Source organism: Mauremys reevesii, linkage group 8, assembly GCF_016161935.1.
Source record: "Mauremys reevesii isolate NIE-2019 linkage group 8, ASM1616193v1, whole genome shotgun sequence".
Classification (NCBI taxonomy): Eukaryota; Metazoa; Chordata; order Testudines; family Geoemydidae; genus Mauremys; species Mauremys reevesii.
Window position 1 is genome coordinate 105,243,775 of NC_052630.1, and position 20,592 is coordinate 105,264,366.

General features: G+C 43.1%; 2 protein-coding genes across 6 annotated transcripts in view; one reads left to right on the forward strand and one right to left on the reverse strand.

Moving 5' to 3' along the window:
* Positions 1 to 5,395, reverse strand: part of AKR1A1 (aldo-keto reductase family 1 member A1) — a 38,239-nt gene extending 32,844 nt beyond the window's left edge. For 2 of the 4 annotated variants that reach the window (XM_039486276.1, XM_039486275.1), the window contains exon 1: positions 5,211 to 5,394. In XM_039486276.1, the coding sequence (XP_039342210.1) occupies positions 5,211 to 5,243 (33 nt within the window). In that variant the 5' untranslated portion in view covers positions 5,244 to 5,394. Of the gene's footprint in view, positions 1 to 5,210 lie in introns of all 4 variants that reach the window. The other 2 variants (XM_039486278.1, XM_039486277.1) reach the window with 2 other exon arrangements.
* Positions 5,396 to 5,421: 26 nt separating this feature from the next.
* PRDX1 (peroxiredoxin 1) lies at positions 5,422 to 13,270 on the forward strand. Of its 2 annotated transcripts, none has more exons than XM_039486279.1 (6): positions 5,422 to 5,570; positions 8,193 to 8,309; positions 9,171 to 9,324; positions 9,684 to 9,806; positions 10,898 to 11,028; positions 12,856 to 13,270. In XM_039486279.1, the coding sequence occupies exons 2-6, from the start codon at positions 8,204 to 8,206 to the stop codon at positions 12,939 to 12,941; spliced, it is 600 nt and encodes a 199-aa protein (XP_039342213.1). In that variant the 5' UTR covers positions 5,422 to 5,570; positions 8,193 to 8,203; the 3' UTR covers positions 12,942 to 13,270. The 2 variants fall into 2 exon arrangements, with proteins under 2 accessions (XP_039342213.1, XP_039342214.1); XM_039486280.1 differs by having other exon boundaries at positions 5,537 to 5,673.
* Positions 13,271 to 20,592: the final 7,322 nt, after the last annotated feature.

Consider the following 20,592-nt stretch of genomic DNA (forward strand, 5'->3'; position numbering starts at 1 on the left):
CCTGTCTAGGGTGACCAGATGTCCTGATTTTATAGGGACAGTCCAGATATTTGGGGCTTTTATATGGGCTCCTATTATCCCCCACCCCCATCCCGATTTTTCACACTTGCTATCTGGTCATCCTATTCCTGTCCCTTGTTTGTTTATTAAGGTTCTGAATTTTAAGTTAAAAATCTATTTACTATTATGTCCTTCAGATTGTTTGTTAGGTGCTGTTTTCATAACTGAATAAAGTTCTTATTTTGAAAGTGATTCATCTTTATTAGTTTACAACACATGGTGCATAATGCCTGCTGGCAGAGAAAATAATGGGCTTGTATGCTCACTACCCAGAGGATCAGTGGCAAACAGTGTAGTCATACATGTACCCCAAGCAACTCAACATTTTCTTAGCTGCACATACACACAGATGTGCAGCAAGCACCAAACAGGCCCCCAAACTGCAGTGCCAGGATGAGCACAGTACACCACAGCACATGACTGTGGCTCACTGTTAACATGCTCTTTTAAAGCCTCCCTAAGCCATAGAGCTCTGCTTTGAGCTCGTCCGATAGTCCTTGTGTCCAGCTGTTCAAATTCAGCAGACAGCCCCTCTACCTTTACTCCTGAGGCAACTTCTCAGCCTTTGCTTCATAAATATTATGCAGGACATAACAGGTAGCTATAACCACTGGAATATTTTTTGCACTGAGATCCAATCTGGCGAGTAAACAATGCTGGCACCCTTTCAATTTGCCAAAAGCACATTCAACGGGCATTCTGCACCTGCCAAAACTGTAACTGAATCTCTCCTTGGTTCTGTCAAGGTGCCCGGTGTATGGGCAGGATCCCCCAAGCATTTCAACATTTCCAAAGGAAATCTGTTGGTCAGAAAAGAAGGTCCCTGATTTTAGCTTTCTGAACAGTCTTGTGTTCTTAAAGATGTGAGCATCATGCACGCTCCTTGACCAGCCAATACTCATGTCAATGAAGCACTGCTGGTGATCCTCAAGTGCTTGCATAACCATGGAAAAGTAGCCCGTTCTGTTGATGTACTCTGTGGCAAGGTGCTCTGGTGCCACAATAGGGATGTGCGTGCCATCTATTGCTCCACTGCAGTTTGGGAACCCCATAACTGTAAAGCCATCCACTAAGTCCTGCACATTGCTAAGAGTCAGAGTCCTGCACTGCAAGAGACAACTAATGTCCCAGCACACTTGCATGACTACAGCACCAACAGTGAATTTTCCAGCTCCAAAATGACTTCCTATGGTGTCTTCCTATGGTGACTTCCTATACCAGTCAATCGCTTGACTGGTAGCAATATGGCATTGCAAGTTTCCACAGTGTGGTTGCCACCACAGGTGCCGATTTTCTAATGTGCCGGGGGATGCTCAACCCCCAGCTCTGCCCCAGGCCCTGCCCCCACTCCACCCCTTCCTCCAAAGCCCTGCTCCTTGCTGCCCCCTCCCCCCAGTGTGCCATGCCCTCGCTCCTCCCCCTCACTCCCAAAGCCTCCTGCACACCACAAAACAGCTGACTACAATGGAGAGGTGCAGGGAAGGAAGAGGAGGTGCTGATTAGTGGGACCTGCCAGCAGGCAGCAAATACTAGGAGATTGGGGGGTTGCTGATAGGGGGGTTGCCAGTGGGTGCTCACCACGTACCATTTTTTCCCCATGGGTGCTCCAGCCATGGAGCACCCACAGAGTCGGCGCCTATGGTTGCCACTCACTTCTGCACTGTCAATGCAGCTCTGTTTGTTGTCCTTGCATTGGATGGCTGAGGCGAGCTCAGCACACAGATCCAAGAATGTGGCCTTGCGCATCTGAAAGTTCTGGAGCAACTGCGCATCACCCCAAACCTGCATTAAGATGCTATCCCACCAGTCAGTGCTTGCTTCTCGGGCCCAGAAATGGTGTTCCACCATCTGTAGCTGCTCTGTGAATGCCAACAACCCTGAATTGGTTTGCACTATGTCACACAGTAGTCTGTCCTCAAAGAAATCATCATGTTCTCTGCAAATAGATCCTGTGCTTGCTATGCTCATTGCAATAGTACAAAGCTGCAGAGGCTCTATGTTTCTGTAAGAGATGGCAGACAGAAATAAGTCCAGTGCGGGTGTGTGGGAAATTGAAAATAGATGTGAAAACTATGGGATAGAAATGATATTATGGGATGGAGAACATTGAATTATGGGAAGTTGAACATTTATGCCCCCACCATGCTTTGCCAAAACCACCCAAAAGACAGCTTGCTGAACAGTGGCAAGTTGCTCACTGAGATACCTGCCCATGGTAGACTCCACTGTGCATCAATCCAAGCACCCCTGGTGAGAGCACACAGCACTGATGCAAAGAGCGAAGTCTGCATGCACACAAGCAATATACTAACTGCGGTGGCTGTATGCCGATGTAACTTGCATCACTAAAACTATGTAGTGCAGACACAGCCCTAGTGTTTGGGCTGCTCCAGCGGTGGTACCAGAGAGGAACCAGTCTCTCCTGGCTCCTCTTTCAGGGGGAGGAGGCTGGCTGAACCAGTGACATTATATCTGCAGTGCCAAAGCTTCACTGGGTCCTGGATTTCTCTGGAGCAACGCTCCAGGCTGCTCTGGCAGGCAGCGCTGCTGTTAACCTCTTTGGGTTACTCTAGGTAGGAATTTCTGTTTTAAGGAGCTAGCTAATATGATTGTAAATTGTAGTGCAGACAAGGAACAAACGTTTCTGCTAGCTGGATTTAGCACTATAATTAAAGTAAGCACTGTAATTGCTGAGGTTTTATCTGTGACATGTCAATCACAGTTAACTCACGCAGTTCACTAAAAAATATTAATTGCCATTAAAAAAATTAATCACAATTAATCGTACTTATAACAATAGAATACCAATGGAAATTTATTAAATATTTTTGGATGTTTTTCTACATTTTCAATATTGATTTCAATTACAACACAGAATAAGAAGTGCACAGTGCTCACGTTATATTATTAATTTTGATTACAAATATATGCCCTGTAAAAATGATAAACAAAAGAAATAGTATTTTTCAATTCACCTCATACAAGTACTGAAGTGCCATCTCTTTATCGAGAAAGTGTAGCTTACAAATGCAGATTTTTTTTTTGGTTACATAACTGCACTCAAAAACAAAACAGTGTAAAACTTTAGAGCCTACAAGTCCACTCAGTCCCACATCTTATTCTGCCAATCGCTAAGACAAACATGTTTGTTTACAGTGATGGGAGATACTGCTACCTGCTTATTATTTACGTCACCTGAAAGTGAGAACAGGCATTTGCATGGCACTTTTGTAGCCGGCATTGCAAGGTATTTACATGCCAGATATGCTACACATTCATATGCCCCTTCCATGCTTCGGCCACCATTCCAAAGGACATGCTTCCATGATGATGATGCTCATTAAAAAAATAAATGTGTCAATTAAATTTGTGACCGTTCTCCTAGGAGGGAGAATTGTATGTCTCCTCTCCTGTTTTACCCACATTCTGCACATATTTCATGTTATAGCAGTCTCGGATGATGACCCAGCACATGTTCGTTTTCAGAACACTTTCACAGCAGATTTGACAAAACACAAAGAAGGAAGGGATGTGAGATTTCTAAAAATAGCTACAACACTCATCCCAAGGTTTATGAATCTGAAGTGCCCTCCAAAATCTGAGGGGGACAAGGTGTGGAGCATGCTTTTAGAATTCTTAAAAGAGCAACACTACGATGCGGAAACTACAGAACCCAAACCACCAAAAAAGAAAATGAACCTTCTGCTAGTGACATCTGACTCAGATGATGAAAATGAACATGCATCTGTTCACACTGCTTTGGATCATTATTAAGCAGAACCCATCATCAGCCTGTCTTCTGGAATGGTGGTTGAAGCATGAAGGGACATATGAATCTTTAGTGCATCTGGCATGTAAATATCTTGCAACACCAGCTACAACAGTGCCATGTGAACATCTGGTCTCACTTTCAGGTGACATTGTAAACAAGAAGCAGGCAGCATTCTCTCTTGCAAATTGTAACCAACCTTGTTTGCCTGAGTGATTGGCTGGCCAAGTAGACTGAGTGAACTTGTAGGCTCTAAAATTTTACATTATTTTTAATGCAATTATTTTTGTACATAATTCTATATTTGTAAGTTCAACTTTCATGACTGCACTATAATACTTGTATGAGGTGAATTGAAAAATAAAATTTGTTTTTACAGTGCAAATATTTGTAATAAAAATAAATATAAAGTGAGCACTGTACACCTTGTATTCTGTGTTGTAATTAAAATTAATATATTTAAAAATGTAGTAAACATCCAAATGAATTTAAAATAAATGGTATTCTATTGTTGTTTAACAGCATGATTAATCACTTTTTTTTTAAATCACACAATCAATCACAATTAATTTTTTAATCGCTTGACAGCCCTAATTTTAACATTGTGTGCCTAAACCAAACAGAAGGTCGGTTTGATATATTCTTGGATCCAAAGTTTCACAACACTTGTTGTAGACGTTCACACAGGCCATTTAGTCCTGGAATTTCCTCTGCCTGTCCTTCAGAATAGCTGCTCCACAGGCCTGATGCAAAGTCCATTGAACTCTGTAACACTCTTTCAACTGATTTCAATTAAAGGATCAAACCCCATCCAAGGGAAGATTTAGCTTTTTCCAGCAGAGGGCTGCTCTGTGTCCCGGTCAGAGCTCTGAGATCACCTTTAATTTTGTTTTCAGTTTTACCCCTACCCCAAATGCTTCCACTGATGGAACTGTACCAGTGAGAACACAGGCAAGAAATATTAGGAGCAAAAGGCTAGCACAGATACAGCTAGTGGGACTGCTTGCAATAATATAGTGAGAATGATTTATTTAGTCCTATATATATATATATTTATATATAACATTTTATATACTATAATGCCAATATAGGCCCAATTCTATTTTTTAAATAAGTCAATTGCAAAATTTCCACTGACCTCACTGGTACAGGTTAAACCCCATCAACCTTACTTTCCCCCAAAGTCTAAAATATTTCCTGTCACAAGTGGTAAAGCACTGCTAGCTAACTAGACTATAAATTAAATTTAAACGGTTTTTAATGATCTCTTCCTCTTGCAATGGAAGCTCACAACGGATTTCTAAGAGCCATTTGAAACCACCTTCCCATAAATTGATCAAACATTTATTACTGTTATACTGCACATTTCTAAAGCACATACCACTGTAGTATCTAGACTGAAATCTCCACTCATTCAGTTTGCAACGCCAGGGATACTAAGGCTGCTTCCGTCTCTACATAACCTCATGCACGTCCTCCCTTAACGAAACACTCAGGGAAGCTGTGTAAATCTGCAAAGTCATGCTGGCGCTGCAGCCATAGCGTCTGGAGAAGGGAGAGGGGAGGGGCTGGGTGAGTTTCCTTTATCCTTTCCCCCTCGCCACCCTGCCCTGTTTCCTCGCGAGATCCGGGAGGCTATAAAATCACAGGTACAGCGCTTGAGTGCAGGCAGTGTAGTTAGCCTGTGGATCTGGTCTCAGCGCGTGTTAAGTGGCGTTTAAGGAGCCCGCCTTTCCTTTATGTAAGTGTCCTTCAGTTATCTGCCTGCAGCAAAATTTAAATTCTGGTGTAACAGGTTTTGTCTGTTCTGTGCCGCACCTGGGGGAGCTGAAGAGCAGCGCATGGTGAGCTAATTTTTCTGCCAGGAACACCAAATCTGTTGAAGCCTACAAGCTCCCGCTCCCTTTCCCCTTTAAGGAGGAGGGGGGAAGAGACTCTAGCTAGAACAATCTGAAAAGCTGTTGTTAGCGTAGCCTGCGGGGATGAATCTTGAATAACTCTCCATCGCCTTCGTAACGAATCTGGCTCCTTGAAACGAATGGCGCTCCTAATGCGGCGCTTTTTTTCTAGGAGCAAAGCGCAGGAGTGTTAGGGGAACCAACTTCGGGAGCGCTCTCCCAATCGCCATCAGAGGATTGTGATACTGGCTCTAGGGTAGCTTCTCCCCGGGAGTAGGGGAAACAAATGCTCTTCAAGCGGCCCTGAAATGGCATGTTATAATCCCGAAATGAAGCGCTTTCTCTTGGCTGGATACACCACTGGCCTAGCAGGCTATTTAATCCTTGAATGGCAGAAGTTTAGCGAATAAATCTGGTTTGGCCCCTTCGGGTTCCAGCTTCCGGGAAATCTGGTTTGGATGGAGGCTCTCTCGAAGTTGGGGAGCGTGGAGGGAACCAGCCTTATCTAGCGCTAGGACTAATGCCCGGCTTGGTTTCTGTGGCTGGAGTTCCTCGGCGCGGGTGAGCTGGCTCCGGAGCAAGGTTCAGCCAGCCATGTTTAGCGAAGCTAGTTCAATGGTCTCAAAACTGCACAACTGTGTCCTCGTTCTAGCCATGGTAGAACAGACGTTTTATCTATGTAAAAGGGATAGTACCACAATTGTGACTGGTATCAGCATCTCTACTTCCATTAGGGGGGCCGCTGGCAGGGTGTCTTCTGGAATCCCCTCCCGCCCCTGGTTCACATAACCTGAACTTGTCTTTAGAGGATGCTGCAGGACTCAATTGTTTCAGCTGGCCTTTGATGCTGTAGGGATGCTGAAGATTTAGGATGAGCTGATTTAAAAACTATATTTGATGTCATTTTAAATCACTAACAGTGCTTGGAGCAAAGCTCAGCTGCTTTTAATGGTGTATAAATTGAAAGGAAATAACATAATATTGAGCATTGGGTGTCTTCACCACACTAGCTAAATTTTAACAGCATTTCCTGAACATAGAGTATGGCAGATAGTTTTCTGTGGTTAGTTGCCATGTGCTGTGATAATACCATACCATGGCAGAGACTCCAAACAAAGTAGAAATTATGCTGTGGGGAATCATAATGCAATCTTCTCACTTGAGTGTTAATTCTTAACAACAATGTTGCTTAACAAATTTCATACAAAACTTGTCATTTTCTTAAAGATGTATTCTAACGTAACTTTACTGAAACTAAAGCAGCTTGATACTGTGCATAGGGCTTTAAATATGTTTACCCTTAGACAGGCATGAAGCTCTTAAAAGCAGAAAAGACACCAGAAGCATTTTGTTAACTTCTGAAATAACTAAAGTGGAGTCTGACAATCCTGCAACACATCCACCTCCCTTAGACTGAACAAAAGAGACATTGTTGCCCTTGCACAATCTTAAATAACCTCTAAGAAGTAAATGCTCTGTAGTGTTGAGAAAGCACTTGTAATCACAAACTTGCTAATTCAGCACTACAATAAAATAATTAACTTGGTAGAACTAGTACAAACAGCTTAAGTCTGAATTAATAAACAATCATAGTATACAGTGATCCATCATGTTGTAAAATGCTTGCATTCCTAAATTTTTCCAGTTTGTGTGGCTTTTTTACATGCACACACAGCTCCCTTTTCACTAACAAATAAAATGGAAGCTTTTAACCTTATGCTATAACAATCTTTGGTGTACTCTAACTGGAGGAAGGACATAAGCTTTGCCAGTACAGTATGCCTAGGAAGATGGTTATCAAACCAATAGTGTGGTGGAATGGTCAAGGTCTTGCACTGCATGTATCTATTCTGAACATGGAACAGACAAGCTTCCTTGTGTGGGTTGGATCTGTTAACTCTGTCTCTGAGTCATGCTGCATACAGTACTAGTATAATGGCAGGCCAGCTTCTTTCTTTTCAGATCTTGAATTTTGTAGTGGGACTGTAGGTGAACTCAAAGTTCATATGTTAACTGTGTGCATGATGCATTTTAAATTACATGTGGCAGAGGGCAGAAGAGGAACAACTCTAGTCCATGGAATCTTATTAAGGTTGTATGAACTCAGTTTGGTAGTGTCTCAAGTGGTTTGGTCTTGATACCTGGATTGGATTTGTTTCCTCTTCCTAAACAGACATAGTGTGTGTAAAATTGATGGCAATAGCCACTACCTGTCATGTCAGTCAATACAGAGGTTTCTTAAAATAAATAAATAAAAAATCCTACTTAGTATAGCTACATGATACCTAGGCACCAGAGGCTTTGGCGAACTAAATTTACTCACTGAACTCATGGTCAATATAAATGACAGAAGTTTCCAATCTTTAAAAAAAACCCACTGGATTATTATGACAGAACTGCATGTTGCTCCTTGGGTTGACAGTGCCTAGAAAGCTACATTGTCTAACATGTTTCTAATATTCTAGCCCATATCAAGATGTCTGCAGGAAATGCATTTATTGGGAAACCAGCCCCTGACTTCAAAGCCACAGCTGTGATGCCAGATGGGCAGTTCAAAGACATCACCCTCTCTGACTATAAAGGTAAGTAACAGTATACAGTTGCACTTGTAGATTCCTTACTTCCCTCTTCCACAAGGCTACATGTGTATTGCATTTCAGTTCTGGTGACTTGGATTGATTCAAAAGTCAGGGTTAGCAGTAATCCTTTAAATTACCCCTTTGGAATGTAACTTGTGCAGTGATTTGATCTGAGAAGGCCAGAGCTAGCATGGTAGGGTTATTACAAGTATACATCAGTCTTCACTTGCAAAGCTGTGTGAGGAATCTGGCAATATTTGCCCATGTTATGCTTGGTGGTAGCAAATGTGAATCCTAAACTTTAATGAGAGCTTAATTTACACTAAAATGTATTGGATCAGACCTGTTTGGCTTGCTTATCACTCCAGAAAAAGAGCTGATCCAATATCTCAAATATTTGGAACAGTCAAAACAATAGTTTTAAAATGGAACTATTGTAGTGCTTTCCCATCTTAATTAGCTAGCTGGAAGCAGTATTCTTCTATAGCACTAGAAAACTGGCTGCCTTGGGGGCGGGGGAAATAGAGCAAGACTTGTGTGGTTTTTTTGTTTTTTGTTTAAACACATACACACAAAATCATGAAACACTTCAGTCCTTGGTCTCTAATGTTCTTGGTGTATTGTTATAGTATGTACTACAGTGGAATTGAACATTTTGTAGCCAAATATGCAGCTTCTGTATGGACAGAAGAACAGGAGGTCCTCTGCTCTAGGTATCCTAAAGCAGAAACAGTCCTGACCAAATTGTTAATTGGAATACACATGGTCTGTCTTTGTATGCTTGTGCTTTTGAGACTACTGTAACTGTCTAAGGAAGTGTAACTTACCCAAAGGACCAATTTTGTGATTATTTTTTTCCCCTAGGAAAATACATTGTGTTCTTCTTCTATCCCCTTGACTTCACCTTTGTTTGTCCAACTGAGATTATTGCATTCAGTGACAGGGCTGATGAATTTAAGAAACTTAACTGTCAAGTAATTGGAGCTTCTGTTGACTCTCACTTCTGTCACCTTGCCTGGTAAGCATCCATCTTTTAATGCTTGTGACTTATACTAGTTTTCCTGTACAGAGTATACTAAAAAAGAAATGATCTATCTTAATTTCTCTGCTGTACTCAAATCTACAGCGAAGCTAGCAAGCAGCAATTGTATAATAGTGTTTGTTGAGATCAATAACAATTAATAGAAATGGCTTCTGACCTAAGAATATTGCTTAACTACTGCAGTTACCACCTTTCCCCAAGACATTAACTATGCAGTTAATTGCAATATTAATTCTGCAAAAAGTATAGGTATTCCAGCACAGGTACACTGTACTCCTGTAGTTTCCTGAACTGCTATGTCCTCTCCTTCCTGACATTCTCATCTTCCTCTTCAGGGTCAATACTCCTAAGAAGCAGGGTGGATTGGGTAACATGAACATTCCACTGGTTTCAGATACAAAACGCATAATTGCTAAAGATTACGGAGTATTAAAAGACGATGAAGGTATTGCGTACAGGTAAGGCTGCTGGCAGGGTATCCTCATAACTGTTGTGATCAACAGATCACGTCAAATAGAAGTGTGTGTGGAGGGGGAACTTCTGGAGTGTCTTTACCAAAATAAACCCTAAAACTTGCAGGTACTTGGGAAATCTTGAACAACTTTAGCTTGCATCTTTAGCTTGCTTGCTTCCCTGCTCAAATTAAAATTCTCTAAGCTTTCTCAAATATGCCTGGTGAGCTTGGATGCCAAAGGCACTTGCTCACACCTTGGTTTCTTTAGCTGAAGTTGCCTTCCTTTTTCCTAACCCATGTCACTATTGGACAGCATACTAGCTAGTTGCCACTCTTCACTCAAATCACTGTTTCCATAGTGATGCACTGTGTAGTCTGCAAAGCACACAAGATTTGCAGTGAACTATAGAAATTTAAATGCTAGCCTAATTAAAGAAATATCAAGCTGGGTGTGTGAGCTTCCTGTATATTCCTGCCTAATGACTGCTATTTTAGTCTAAGGAACTGAACATCTCATAACACAGCTTTGAATATCGAGTTCAGATTATATGGTAGGTCTGGAAGACCACCAAATCTTTTGTGGCCTGCCATTCAGAGCTTAAACTCTAATCTTGAGGTGAGGCCACTGAAGTAACCTACTGCAACCAAATACCTGCTAATTTTCAATATTGCTTTTGAAAGGAGGCTTCATTTGGTCTCTGACATGAGTGTTCCATTCATCCATGTGAAAGGAGCTTCCCTGTCCTTGCCCTTGCTACCTTCCTCCTCTGTTCTGTGTTTTTCCACATTGATTCATATGCATGGAAGGCTCTCCTCCTGGGTGTTTCCTATTGCAATGGGAGTTATAAATGGTCTCCAGATGAGAATTTGTTCTCCTGGCACCTCTAGCTTGTGTTGAGGATAAGCATGCAATGTAGTAGTGTGGAACAAACACTTTTCAGTGTTTTACATAAAGAGATAATATTGTTGTGCAGCCTGACTTTTTTTTGAAAAGTTCAGTAACTTAGTATCACACTTAATAAAAAAAACTCTTCTTTTTCAAAGTCTGTTCTTTGTTTTACTTGTGTCCAAAACTACTTATGTGCTTTTCTGCAGAGGCCTGTTCATTATTGATGATAAGGGAATCTTGCGTCAAATCACCATCAATGATCTCCCTGTTGGCCGCTCAGTTGATGAAACTCTCAGATTAGTCCAGGCTTTCCAGTTCACAGATAAACATGGAGAAGGTAAGCTCTTGCATTAGTTTGCTTGAAGTATTTAAAAGTACCCCTTTTCCTCTTGTAAAGGGAAATTGCTTTTCCAGTTGGTAAGATTATGCCACATAGCCAGGGCCTTGGTAAACTCAAGGCACTTGCATGTTTTTGCAAAAACTTACTTAGTTGGAAGTAACTTCAAAATGCACCCAAAAAACAAAGAGCAAACTTGTCTTATATATTTTTCTTATCTGTAAAAATGCAACACAATCCTGTTTTACCTCTATTTTAGTTCATCTCTCAGCATTGCTTCAACTAATGTACAAACATCACTTAGAAATATGACCAATTCTGGTATTGGGCACTTATTCAGTAACATCAAGCAACTGCTACCTGCTTACATTGCTTGATCTAGTTCAGTGGCTTATACCCTCCAACATTTTGAAGAACAAATGTACTCTTAACCAGTGGCTGTACTACCTTGTGCCCTCCAGGGATGGACTAGATGCAACTGAAAAGATCTATGGATGAAAAGCACTATGCAAGACTTGGGTAATATTACAGTGGCTCCCTAGTAAATTCCTGGGCAGGCTGCATCTCTCCCCAGGCTTGATAAAGCACCCTATGGGAAGGCTTGGGCAGATGGGCATGGCAGCTGTCCATGTCTGCATCTCACCTCTCCCTGTAGTCATGGGGCAAATCAAATTAGGAAGGGCAGAAGAGCAACTGGCCAGTGGCTCAAGCCTCCCTCTTGCATTCTGTCCGTATATTCTGTGGTGCTGGAGGTTGGAATCTGTGTTGAAACAAACCCATTAAAGAACCTCTAATGAGAACTTGCCATTCTGGTAGCTAACACTGTTAATTATGTCCATAATTAAAAGCAGATGAATCAGTGCAATTATTTCTAACCAAACAATTGCTCACTGCTTAAAGACTGTAATTGCTGAACTTCAACTACCCATTGAGCGATTTTTATTTTCATTCCAGGTGTCTCCCTCAGGCTGAATCTTTCTATCTTAGTCTCCTAAATGGGTCAGAACAAAACTAGGGCAAAATACTGTTGTTGCCCACAGTAAATTCTTCCAACCATTTTGTTAAGCACTAGTCCCTCCATGCTTTAGGGCAGACTCAATTTGCTGGTGTTTCTGCCCTGGATTAAAGGATGTGCTTGTCTTTCCAGTAGGTCAAATTTTGAGTGGATTGCTGTCCAAGTTAGAAGCCTCTGAAAAACAAGTTGGCACATGCTCCAAGCTTACTGTTGAAGTCTCCAAACATTATGCCTGTACTAGGCCTGTGCCATTGCAGCACAGGTTTTTTTTTTGTGCTGACCAGGCTGGGTGTATGCCATCTCTAGAGACTGAGTAATACTTTCCCTACACTTGCTCCTTTTAGCTGCTGCCGGCCACTGGTGCTAGACACGAACTGAGCAGGGAGACTGTCTTGTGTACTCGGTTGTCACCTGGTGGTGCCCAGGCAGTGAAGTAAGAAGCAGCCTGGCTGGAGTTTTGGAGGTGGGGAAGGACAGGGACAAACTGGGGCAGAAGGCTTTAAACCACTAGAGTACATTTCCCCTCTAGGATTCCTCAGTCAGCAAATAGCTGTAAAAGCATTTAAAAGTTGGGAAATGCCAGAATTAAAGTTCTCTCTCTCACTTCCTTGGTCACTGATAACTGAAGCACAAAATAAAATTAAAACAGGATGAAGTGTCAAAGGTGAATGGCAGTAACAATTACTTATTGCTGCAATCATATTGTGTATTTGCAGTCATCTTTTTGAATTGCTGGCATGCTCTGATCTCTTGTAGAAGTTCCTGTAAGATATGGTTTTTACAAGCCGTTAATAAAACTTCTTCTCTTTCAGTTTGCCCAGCTGGTTGGAAACCTGGGAGTGAAACAATCAAACCTGATGTTCAGAAAAGCAAAGAATTCTTCTCCAAGCAGAAGTAAACTTGCTATCTGTGCTCAACTGTGTTAGACTAGTATCCTCAGACTGCCTTCTGGAAAAGAACAAGAGCATAAAGTTTTTTTTTTGTTGAGTTTTCTGACTATTTAAAGATTGTATACTGTGAGTCAAGAGAAGTCTCGTCTGTAGGAGTCAACAATCCTTTTTACTAGTCTTACTGACAATACCTTGATATAGAATCCTAATGATCAATACTTGTGTATCATGCCCTGTTGACTTCAATGACCAATGCAGTGTAAGTGGTTGGGTCAGTGTTGCATGTAGACCAGATGTATCTGATATTTTGTAACTATTAAACTCATAGAAACTGGAACAGTCTATTGTTTCTCTAAGAATTCCAGCAGTGACTTAGGGATGTGAAGCAACTCTGAAAATAACACCTTTCCTTTGGTCCATTGTGCAAATGAACATTCAGGTTCTTTAAATTGTCTCATAAGAATGGCCCTACTGGGTCAGACTAAAGGTCCATCTAGCCCAGTATCCTGTCTTCCAATAGCAGCCAATGCCAGATGCCCCAGAGGGAATGGAACAAAGGGAATCAAGCGATCCATCCCCTGTCCACCATTCCCAGCTTCTGGTAAACAGGCTAGGGACATCATCCCTGTCTCTATCCCAATCCTATCTGTTCCCCATTCCTGGCTCCTCATCCCAGTCTCTGCACCTAGCCAGTCCTCTCTCTATAGGTTTCATTTCAGTTGGGGGAGGGATAGCTCAGTGGTTTGAGCATTGGCCTGCTAAACCCAGGGTTGTGAGTTCAATCCTTGAGGAGGCCATCTGGGGCAAAAATTGGTCCTGCTAGTGAAGGCAGGGGGCTGGACTAGATGACCTTTCAAGGTCCCTTCCAGTTCTAGAAGATTGGTATATCTCCAATTATTACCTTTATTACCTTCAGTCCCCTTACCCAGCCAAGTCTCTGTCCAGTAAGCACACTTCCCCTCCAGAGCCAGGAGTGGAAAGAACAGTTAATTTATCTTACAGTAACTGATTCCTCAATGTGTTGTCCACACATAGCACATCTGGTGCACATGAGAAGAGATCCTTTTTGGACAGCAGTGTCTGTTGGGGCCTACATCCTAGATGTCCTTGTGTTCATCACCTGAGGGTATTTATATAAAAAAAAAGTAATCCCAATTATTTCTTTGCCAATACAGTATTATCCCAATGTTGTAGGACTCTGAGCAGGAAATGCACAGGGGAGGTTGTGGGATCCATATAGACAAACCTCCAAGAACTAGTGTCTGCTGGTCATGTAACAATCCACATGTGTCTTCATGGATCCCTCTCTCTCAGACCACTCCTTGTTTGGAGATGGGTAGTAAGATTCTTTCTAAAGAAGACATCTGATCTGGAAGCCTCTATTAAAGAATAGTGTCTAGTAAAAGTGGACTGAGCTTCACATAGCTGCCTTACAAACTTTAGAAATATGCAGCCTCAGCTGCTGTTTGACAAATGTCCCTGAATACACTTAAGCATTAGAGCTCATTCCACTAGTATCTGATCTGGCTAATTCACATGTGTAAATATCACTGACATTTAACCTCAAGGCTACAATCCAGGTGTTTCTAAATTGCTTTGTTCTATTTAAGAGAAGTGTGTGAAATTAGGTTTGTAAGAAAGTTAGGAGGTTCATGTGGCATTCTGAAAGTCTTATGGGCAGGAACTTGAAATGAGTTCATAAGAAACTCTGTATAAGGGGCACCTGGCATGAAGGCCTGAATCTCCCCTATCTTTGAACTGAGAAGGCTACTAATTATATCATATTCGTGTTATGTTGGGGTAGAGGCGTGTATATGATGTATACAGTATTGATACTGTGTTAAATCAACTGGCTTTCAGGAAAACACAATAATGGCTCCAGATAAGATGACATCTTTTAACTACTTAAAGCAGGGGCAGGCAAACTTTTTGGCCCAAGGGCTGCATCAGGTTTTGGAAATTGTATGGAGGGCCAGTTAGGGGAGGGGGTTGTGGCCCAGGCCCTGCCCTGGGACTCCTGCACCATCCAACACCCTTCCCCCATTCCCTGATGCCCCCCTGAGATCTCTGCCCCATCCACACACCCCTGTCCCCTAACTGCCCCCACCATCCAACCCCCCCTTCCTGACTGTCCCCCAGGGACCTCTGCCCCCATTTAACCCATTCCCCACCCTCTGACTGCCCCAACCCTTATCCACACCCCTGACCACCACCCCAAACTCCCCTGCCCTCTAGCCAACCCCTCCTGCCCACTTACTGTGCTGTCTGGCACACCATTGCCAGCACACTGGTTCAGGCTGGGCTCTGCAGCTGCATTGCGCCAGAAGCTCACAGCCCCACCACCCAGAGCATTGCACCAGTAGCAGAGCGAGCTGAGGCTGCAGGGGAGGGGGAACAGGAGGCTAGTCTCCCAGGCCAGGAGCTCAGGGGTCAGGGAGGAGGATCCTGTGGGCCAGATATGGCCCACGGGCTGTAGTTTGCTCACCTCTGACTTAAAATTTTGGGTACTGCCATAACCTTTTGCTGTAAGGAGCCTACCTCTGGGTTCCAGTCAGTTACAAAACTTGGCTTACAACTACTGAGTCAAAAGGACTAGAAAGAGTTAGAACTCCAGACAGAAGTCTCTAACTCCTGTTATTGGAGAGGAGGGGGAACAGGCACCTGCTGGAGGGAACAGTCTCCTCTGTTTGAAGAAGCCAGGCTTGCCTGCCCTATAATGACAGGATACTAAGGCTCTAGGTAAGATAGACATAGAGCAAAGAGCACAGCTGCTGATGGTATCCCAAAGCCACCCAGACCCCATATGCTGCTAGCCTGGGTATTACAATGGTGTCTGCTGAAGTTATCTCTGACTGTCATAGGAAATTGTCCTACCACAGAGGAAGAAATAAGGCAGCCATCCCTAGAAACCTTTGGCAGAGGATTTCCAAGAAAGTTTCATCAAGATATTTCAGGAGGATTCAACAGACATCCCACTGTACATAAACAAACTGCTATGCATGGCACATGTACCCCTCCCCTCCCCATCCACCTCACCTAACTCAAGGGGACTGAAAAGCAATACCAACATTACCTCTCTTGGTTGTACCACTGCCTCTTCTAGCATGAGTACATTAATTAAAAGTCAAATACTGTCATGCTTTTTTGGGGGGAGGGGATCTTGTAATGGAAAGCTTGTGTACACTTACATGAGGTTCCTTCTGCATTGATTGGTGGAACTGGCTGGACAGCAATGGAGTCAAAAAGAAGTCTAGGTTCACTCACAGTTGGATCCCCCAGTTGGCTGTCCCCTATCCTCCTCTTCCCTGATCACCTCCTCCTTCTTGCTCTTCAGGGCAGGAGCCTGTGACTTGGGTTCCTTGAAGGTATCCATGGTGGTGTGCAGGATGGTGGTGGTGTCTCCGCTGACCATGGCATGCAGCTCATTGTAAAAGTGGCAGGCCTGCAGCTTGGCACTGGATCAGTTGTTGGCCTTCTGGTATTCCTGCCACAGCTCCTTGGCTTTCACATGGCAATGCTGTTGTAGCAGTTCTACATCTGCTGAACATGTTGATGTTTCTATGGCTGGTTCAGAGCTGTTCCTGCACAGCCTTTTCTCCCCACAGGCTCAGGATGTCCAATCTCTCTTGTTTACTCCAGGCTGGAGTGCATCTGGAGCTTGTAGCCAGCATGGTCAGCTGGGCTGTTGCACTCAACAATGGAGAGCTGCTAGGTATGCTGGCCAAGCTGGGCAATCAGGAAAAGGAATTTCAAAAACTTGTGGGGCTTTAAAGAGGCAGGGGATGCGTGTTCCAGTCTCCGCGACTCCCTGGACAGTGGAGTTCACAATGGTGAGCGGTCACTTTGGGGCATTGTGAAACAGCTGCTGCAGGACCGTTAGGGTCAACATAGATAACATGGTATCTAGACACGCTCTGTGTCAACCTATATACATCAACCATGGTTCAAACCCCAGTTGGGGAGATGGTGTTTATTACATTGGCATAACAGGCCCGCTTACTTTGGTGGGAGACAAATTAAGTGTAGACATGTGCACAGCTCAGTCAACTCTAGGCATCTTATGTTGACATAGCTTTGTACTATAGACCAGGTCTTAGTATCCTCTATCAGCTCTTTTAGATGTAGCTTGGGGTCTGCCCCAAATACTTAGCTAGTTCCAATATCCCTTGTTGATCAGCATAGTGAGTCTTCTGGGTGCAGAGGGGTTTAAAATATCAAACGATTTGAGACTTATTAACCATCTCCAGTGGGATGTCGGATGTCTCAGCCATATGTCTTGAGGCCTTGGAGATTTTTTAAATAGTCTGACAGGCAAGATGTTGGTGGACTGACAGCCTCATCAGGGAAGGAGAAAGATATTTCAGTTGGAATCAATTGTTCCTCTATATCAGCTTGTTGTTTCTCCTCTCTCTTTCTCCCATATGCTGGTCCTGATTGTGAGATTGTACCAGTTGCCCTCTCTGAGTTGGGAGAGCATCTAGCCCTGGAAAGTGGAACTATGGACAATGGTTTACAAGAGTGAGTCTGCACTTCCCAAGGGGTACAGTAGGGACAATCTGAAAATTATAAAGATAGGGAACTAGGAGCCACTGGAAGAGGAATGCTCCCTATATAATCTGTGCCCTGTGCAGTTAGCTGTAAGGGTAGTCCTTGGAATCCCTGTGAGTCTCAGTAAGACATCCAGAGTGAGGAATTGGTGGTGAGGTCAGGAGGATGCAGCAACTCCCTACTATGGATTAATGGAGAAAACTAAAATGAATATACTTCCTTTAAAGGAGGAGCTAATCTCTCCAGTTTCAGGATGTCCCTATATCACACTTTCAGCCTGGGCAGGGGAGCCCAGACTGTCCTGTAGACAACAGCCTCCTTCACTATGCAGTCCTGACTGATGCCCAGAGCAAGTCTAACCTGTGCACATTTTTTTGGATAAAAGCTGTTGGTAGTCAACTTGTCAATAAAATAAGCTTTGTTTTGTGTTGACAGTAGTTTGCAGATCTGCCATTTGGGATTAAGGGCCCTGGTATGCTTAGTGCTTGCTGTACACAGGGCCAGCGCAACCCATTAGGCGACCGCCTAGGACGGCGACCGCGGTGGCCGGATCTTCGGCCGCCCCAGTCATTGGTGGTATTTCAGGGGCGGGACCTTCTGACGCCTCTGTCGGGGGCGGTATTTCAGGGGCGAGACCTTCTGCTGCCTAGGGCACCAAAAAAGCTGGCGGTGCTCCTGGCTGTACAAACATCTATGAAGAGACAGTCCCTGATCTGAAGAGCTTACTGTGTAACGCTTTAGATCTTCAAGCAGTAGAACAAGTTATATCACTGCTGAAGCAGATGGAATTATGACTTAGAACTACCTAAAATGAATTAATATCAGAGGTTCTAAGCACACACAAATCCTACTGTAGTAAATAGGAGCTGCAAGTGCTCAACACATCTGAAAAATCACAGCCTATATATATTTTTCAGAAAAGCGTCTTTAGAAACTTGCTCCTTATTTCAAGAAAATAGGGTAAATTTTTATGGGAAATCCTTTGTAGAATCAGATTATCATTTCTTTTAACTCTGTAGAAGTAGCATCAAATACGTGAAGATGGATGAGTGATATCTAAATTTGCTTATCACTTATAAAACCAAAGCAGTGATTCCTGATTTTAAAGAGACAATGGTGCTTAATAAATAACTTTCTAGAATCAGATAGCTGGAGTGGAGACTGGAATATCCTGAAGGGTTACTTGGGGAAATATTTGTATGTTTGATGTGAATGCTTGTGACAGAGTGTTCATGACTTTTTTTTTTTTAAATGGCTTAATGGTATAAAGAAAATTAATCATTAATCCATTCCAGTGTTTAGGGGCATATATATCTTCACATTTATTTGAATTCAGTAAATGAGGCTCTCATAGCTTTAGTTGGGTTAGCAAGAATTTTAAATTGGGCTAATCTGCTTGAAATCAGGAATGTATGAAATATACACGTATGAGATATTGATCTGTTCTGTAAAAACATAGTACCAAATGCAACTAGTGCAACTCCTATGGAAATTAAAATAAGTTGTGCCTACATCCATCAGGGCTGAATTTGGCCCAAAAACGTTAAAGAAATAAATGTATAAACCTAAAGGAAGTTCTTCCAAAGATATTGGATTTTTCTATGTATGTGACTTAATGACCTGATCCTACAATCAGAACACGTGTACCCTTATATTTACATAGGGTCTCAGTGAAATCAATGAGACTTGTGCCAATTTATGGTTTTGTGTGTACACCCTTCATAAAGGCCCACTCTTGCAAACCGTCCCATGTGCCCTGTTGCTTCTGTTAGTTACTATAGAATAGGGAGACCAGATGTCCCGATTTTATAGGGACAGTCCCGATATTTGGAGCTTTTTCTTATATAGGCTCCTATTACCCCCCACCCGCTGTCCTGATTTTTCACACTTGGTGTCTGGTCAGCCTCCTATAGAAGTTGTGCCAACTTTTGATAGCATATGTGTATATCAGGGCCTGATCTTGCAGACAGAGCAGCACGTGCCAATTTTTACTGTAACATGGTGAAGTCCTAGTGGAGTAAAAGTTGGTGTATTTTCCTTGATGATCATATCCCAATATTGTAATGTACAATACCCATCTCTGAAGGCATACCCTTAAGGCTCATACACCCTCTTATCCCATGACAGCTTACTTTGCTTAAGAGCCTTTGTTTCTCACCTAGCTCTCTCAATCAGTCTCCTTGAGAATCTCTCCCTAAAGTGGGCAGATGAGATACAGAGGTCATAAAGTCTTCCCCCACATATGTAACAGGACACCTCATGCCCGCTCAAAAGCTCCATCCCTCAATCTGACCCTAGGGTCTGCCCTGTAGGGGGAAGATGAAAGGAATTCCTTAAGAATCATCTCTCCTCCCTCTTTCAAGCTCTCTAAGGATCACCCCACAGGCCCACATGCACCCTTCTCCTGACTTAGAGCAGTGGGTCTAAACCAGTTATCTCTGGGGGTACACAGAGGTCTTCCAGGGGGTACATCAATTCATATAGATATTTGCCTAGTTTTGCAACAGGCCTCGTAAAAAGCACTAGCAAAGTCAGTACAAACTAAAATTTCATACAGACACTGACTTGTTTATACTGCTCTATATACACCAGTGGTCCCCAACCTTTTTAGTCTGGCGGGCACGACGACAAGCCAGATGACCGTGGCGGCGGACGAGCATCCGCTGAAATGCTGCCGACAAGCGGCGTCATCCAGAGGCATCGCCGCCGAATTTCAGCAGCATTTCAACGGATGCTTGTCCACCGGCTAGTACGCGGGCGCACTTAGACGCCCTGGCAGGCGCCATGGCACCCACAGGCACCGCGTTGGGGACCCCTGATATACACGATACACTGAAATATAAGCACACTATTTCTATTCAAATTATTTTATAATTAGATGGTAAAAATGGGGAAATCAGCAATTTTTCAATGACAGCGTGCTATGACATGTTTGTATTGTTATGTCTGATTTTGTAAACAAGTTGTTTTTAAATTAGGTGAAACATTGGGGGGACGGGGTAAGCAAGACACATCAAACTCCTGAATGGGTTACAGTCCTCTGGAAAGGTTGAGAACCACTATTCTAGACGACAGATGCGGGAGAAGGGCTTTAGGGGTGCACTGCACACG